Source organism: Tinamus guttatus, unplaced genomic scaffold (assembly GCF_059628265.1).
Source record: "Tinamus guttatus ecotype Peru unplaced genomic scaffold, ASM5962826v1 Tinamus_guttatus_pri_ptg000175l, whole genome shotgun sequence".
Taxonomy (NCBI): domain Eukaryota; kingdom Metazoa; phylum Chordata; class Aves; order Tinamiformes; family Tinamidae; genus Tinamus; species Tinamus guttatus.
The window spans coordinates 1,110,108-1,115,343 of NW_028288709.1; the positions used below are offsets into that span (position 1 = coordinate 1,110,108).

At 59.0% G+C, this 5,236-nt stretch overlaps 1 protein-coding gene across 1 annotated transcript; it reads left to right on the forward strand.

Moving 5' to 3' along the window:
- The first annotated feature begins 990 nt into the window (after positions 1-990).
- Positions 991-2,838, forward strand: LOC148594958 (maestro heat-like repeat-containing protein family member 1). The gene is made up of 6 exons (XM_088523273.1): positions 991-1,134; positions 1,345-1,527; positions 2,041-2,163; positions 2,342-2,444; positions 2,572-2,630; positions 2,788-2,838. Exons 1-6 carry the CDS (start codon positions 991-993, stop codon positions 2,836-2,838), a joined length of 663 nt encoding a protein of 220 aa, XP_088379399.1.
- The last annotated feature ends 2,398 nt before the right edge of the window (positions 2,839-5,236 follow it).

The following is a 5,236-nucleotide window of genomic DNA, read 5'->3' on the forward strand; positions in this document are numbered from 1 at the left end:
GTGGTCTGTGGGCAATGGCCTTGTTTTACCAGGCGGTTCTTGGTTGAATTTCTCTGTAGATCACTCGCGCCCTCTGTGAGGTGGTGTCAGCGCTGAGAAGCGACACCCTGGTTCAGCGCCTGCTTCCTCAGCTGCTTCCAAACCTCCTGGAGCAGCTCAGTGAGACGCTGGGGGAGGAAATGGAAGTGTCCCTTGGAGAGCTGATGAGGAGTGACCCACCGGGCAGGTGAGGAGCGGCAGGGGCAGAATCTGTGTGTGCAGCCCATGGCCTTGCAGGAGCACCTGCCTATTGCCCTGGTGCTGGGCTGCCTCCGTGGTAGGTGGGACTGGGCTCTGTAGGGCAGCACACTGGGCATTGGACCATTTCTGCACCTCAGCCGAGTGTTGTGGCTGGATCCATCATGGGGCTGTGCTGAAGAGCAGCTTCCCACAAATTATTGTAACCTGGAGCTTTCCTTGGTCTCTCTTCCTGCAGCCTGTTTGTGGAGGCGCTGGAGCTGGTGCCGGCCAAGAGCCTGGAGCACCGGTGGCTGCGGCTGCTGCGGGAGCAGGGAGCGTGGGCGTCATTGACAGCACCCCAGGCCAGCGTGTGTCTCCTGGCGAGGTGAGAGCCCCTGGCGGGGGCCATGCTGGAGGAAGGGCTGCCGGGATCTGGGGACTGCCCCGAGCTCTGCTCCAGTGCGAGCGGTGTCTGCACCGGGGTGGGCGCAGCTGGGAGCGGTGCCGCGGGCTGTGCTGTGTGAGCACGTGCTACAAGGCTGTTGGTGCTCTGTGCGCAGTGTGCTGCTGCGCATGGAGCAGGTCCCGTAGCGCCTGGTGCAGCGGCTCTTCCGCTGGCCGCGTTCCCGCTCGGCGAACCTGCGGCTCACAGCCACCGCGTTCTGTGCCGAGGTGAGGCAGCCGTGGGGCGAGGGCCTCGCAGAGCTTCCTGCGTCTCACCCAGGGTGAGGGGTGCTCCATGCTAGCACTCACATGTCTTGATTGCAGCTCATGAAGGACCAGCTAGTGAGGGAGAGGAAGATCGTGACGCCCCTCCTAGAGACGCTGGCAGAGCGATCGCGCGACCCTGTCAGCAGCGTGAGTCGAATGGCCGTGAGGGACCTGGGCAACGTGGCCACAGGAGCTCCCACCAAGGTGAGGCAGCCTCTGATGGGCTTTGAGCGCAAGCTGAGTTGGGAAGGAGCACGGAGGTGCTCAAGGAGCCGAGGCAGGTGCAGGGCTGTGCTGGGGCAATGCCCTGGCATCAGGGCTCTCCCCTGGGCTTGCTCTAGAAAGCGCTGCCTCTGGCGTCACAGCGAAGAGTAGCGCTGAGAGACAAAAGCTCATGTGCGTGTCGCTCTGCAGCTGCAGAGACACTGGGCCACCGTGGTGAGAGCACTGCTCAGGGGCCTGGAGGATGTGGGCAGCCCGGAGGTGGCTACGGAGAGCCTGGTGGCACTGACCAAGGTGCTGGGATGGCTGGAGGCGAGGGCCGTGGGTGCTGCCTTTGGAGAGGTGGTTAGGAGCTGCCGGGCACTCTGGGGGGTGGTAAGTGGAGCCGCTGGCTCTCTGTGGACAGGCAGGAGCCCACGCGGGTTGCCGTCCCCCGCGGGCTGCTGTTGGCAGGGGGCAGCCGCCGCCAGCCCTGTGGGCAGCACCGCGCGGGTGCCGAGCACTGTGTGCTAGCAGCCTGCCCAACAGTCTTTCTCATCACAGGAGGAAGAGGAGCTACGCTGCTCGGCCTTCGGCCTCTGCAGCGCCGTGGCCTCCTCTGCTTCGGGGAGGAGGTTGTTTTTCGGCAGGGAGGTGGAGGAGGCCTTTCCCAGCTTAGTGCTGCACCTTCGGGACCCGTCCCCAGCTGTGTGCAATGTAAGAGCCCCAGGCACCACACAGAAAGCCCCGTGGAGCTGGCTGAGCCATGGGGGCACTCACTCTCTTCTGCATGGGGCTGCAGGAGTCTCCATGGGCCCTGGGTGATGCTGCCCTGCTGGCAAGGTTCCTTCCTCAGTGCCCGGGCAGGTGCAGAGCATCCCCATGACAGGGCCCGGGGCTCTTTTGTAGGTGTGCAAGGTGGTCCTGCATCTGTGCGCCCCGTTTCTGGGATCAAAGAGGCTGCGGAGGCGTCTCAACATGAGCATTGGGCTGAGCGCAGAGGAGATGAAGGACGAGGTCTGCAGACACCTGGTGAGTGAGCTGTGTGCTGGGGCTGTGTCCCTGTGCTGGCCGCCCACCCCGTGACTCCCACATCACGGGGTCGTCCCGGTACTGGCCATGGGTGGGCAGGCGATTGGGCAGAGGGGAGCAAAGGGGGCTGTTGGAGACGGGGATGAGCTCCCGCTGCCTGCACTGTGTGTTGTCGCAGGCCCAAGACTGCCCCGTGCTGTTCGAGCAGCTCCTGAGCACATCTTGGAGCTGCTGCTTGGGAAGCCACCAGGTGCCACAGGCGGCAGCCGTCCACGTCCTGGGTGAGTAGCAGCGGGGGGCTGAGGTGCTGCTCCTGGCCAAGGCCCCAGGTTGGGTTCAAGGTCGGGCTCTGGGGCAGCTCGAGGCTGTGGCCATGCCCGTGCCCTGGTGGCCATGTCCCTGTGCCAGGCCTGCTCCAGGACACAGCGCCAGCCACGTGGCTAGAGCAGTGGGGCCTGTCTAGCGAGGTGCCCAGAGGTTCCATGGGTGCCAAAAGCCAGGGGGCTTGGGGATGGGGTCTTGTGTGGCCCTGGGTTTGTGTCAGGGAAGACACCCCATCTGGGCACCACGGGGCATCAGGGCCTTGTTCCCACGCTGCTCCCCTCAACGTCAGTGTCTTTGCAGCTCACTGGAGGCCGGAGCACGTGGAGGAGCCCCGTGCTCGACGGGAAGTAGCTGCAGAGCTCTGCGCGGGGGGAGGCCAGCAGCACAGAGCAGGAGGGAAATAAATCTCTGTCCCTGCGGGGAGGCACTGTCCATCCATGTGGGGCTATGTGCGGTGTGGCAACAACCCTGGTCCTGCCTCCCTGGGGATGTGGGCCCTGCGTGGTGCTGCCTGGGGACAGTGGAGAGCACAGAGACTGGAGGGAAGGGGTTTGCAGGCACTGAGCTTAGTGGGTCACTGCCAGGTGCCTCGGGACACCAGGGTCACTGGGAGCACTGGGAAGAACCTGGGGGGTCCTAGTGAAGGATCCCAAAGCAAAGCCAGCTCCGCTCTCTGCCAGCAGCAGCCCATGGCAGCGGATGAGCAGATCTGCTGCCCCGCAGCCCTGCTCTGCTGCACTGCTGGCCTGGCACAGCTGCAGGCACGAGGGAGCAGCCCCTGCCGCACGGTTTGTCGGTGCCAGCAGCGCGCGGGCAGAGCTGCGCAGCCCCTCTGCGGCACCAGGAGGCTCCATCATTGCCAGAATGGAAACAAACCCATCCAGCCTGCCCCAGCCTTCCTCAAAGCACTTGCCAAGGACATTCTCTGCGTCCACAAGTTCCCACAACCCACGGTGGGACTGGAAGGCCCAGCAGCAACTGGCTGTTGTCGCTCATGCGCCATTACACAGCAGTCAGAGGTGGCCCATCCACAGGCAGGCACATCACTGCAGAGCACAGGGTGAAATAAAACCCCCAGGCCACCAACAGGCACTTCCAAACGCCGCTTTCAAACCTGCATCAACAAGTCCCCTGCTTGGGAACGGGAGGCTGCCGCAAAAGCACTTCCAGAAGGAAACTGCTCAGCCGTTTCCTGTTTCTCGTTTGTGTTTTGGGGAAACAGGCATTGCCAGAGCAATATTGTCTCAAAGTAGCTTTTCCCACGCAGAACAGATCCGACACCTATGGGTGGAGAAGTTTGCTCTAAATCAAGAGCGTCTCCTTTGAGCTGCTCTTCAGCTCAGCTACAAGAAGGTGTGGAAACATAATCAGGAATGATATTCTTTTCCTGAGAAGATGGAGCACAAAAGCACTGTTGGGGTTCCTTCCAGTGCAGCTGGTACCTTCTCACTGGCCTTGATGAGAGAGCAGTAAGGCCATCCCCATGGGCTGCCCAGAGCTCCCCTCTGCAGGGATGGGCTCAGCCGATTCCCTGTGGAACAAAGCTGTTTTTCTCCATTCTAGGTCTTTCTAGAAATACTCCAGAAATATTCCCCCTGCTCTCATCACTCCGTCAGTTACTCACCAGGGTTACGGCTGTGGTTAGCAGTCTGGCAGGATTCAATGGAGTGAAGGTTTGCAGGGCCCCTATCTTCCCTTTGCTCTTTTTCAGCACTCATTGAACACAGAGGAGCAAAAGGAGGAAGGCTGAGCAGGGTCTTGGCATATGCAAGTCTTTCAGCTCAGAGGCTAATAAAATCCATTCCCCCAGTTTGGTGTAATGGCATGTGTCCAAGGGAAGCAGGTAGAGAGTGCACTGTCGTTGTGCTGCCCATGGGAGTGAGAGCTTTAGGTGGGGAAGGGCAGAATGGTGCCTCTCTTGGTGCCGTCTCCGTGCTGTGCTGGAGGCAGCTTTCCTGCTCTCAGCAGAGAAGCGGGTGGTGGCAGGGGGCCGAGGAAGAGGCGACCCGACCTGCGCAACTTGGCTTCCTGCAATAAAGCTCCGAGGCTGCCCAATAGACAGGCCTCTCATTTACGTCGTTTCAGCGCTTTAGAGCTCTCGTTTGGATGGTATTCCCCGTGCCCTGACTCATGAGCCCTTTTTGGGCTCTATGAGCCCTTTTTGGGACTGGAATTGACAGCCCCTCTTCTCACATCAGCTTGAGTAATCCTGCCTATACACAAGCATCATTGCACAGTGTTCTTTTCGTCCAGCAAAGCTGTCATTTCAAAATTCTAACTTCCATTTTTAAAATCAATGTAATTCTGATTAATTTAATCCTTACATTTAGAAATCAATTCTAATATTACAATTCAACCTCTTCTCCTAAGACTACATTTTTGTACTCGTCAGAGTTGGAGAGGGACTAGCGCTGAATGAAGATCCATTAAATCTAGCTGCTTCACTAGTAACTAGTATTTTGTGTAATGCCTTTCACGTCATTATCTTCTCTTTCATGCTCTCATATCCTTCACTGTAACCCTCAAAGTCCTTTGGGCATAGTGTAAAGAGCGCCATAATTATTCAATTGGAATATCATTCTTGTAGGTGTGTTAAGACATCCCTGTATCCTCCTGCTCCTTGCCCCAGGGGCTTGCTTAGGAGCAGTTTTTACGTAGCCGATAGCCAAGAAGGAACACACACGAGAGTGTAACTTAAGAACAACACCAGTCATTTTATTTAGAAAACATAACGGACTACTTAGAAACG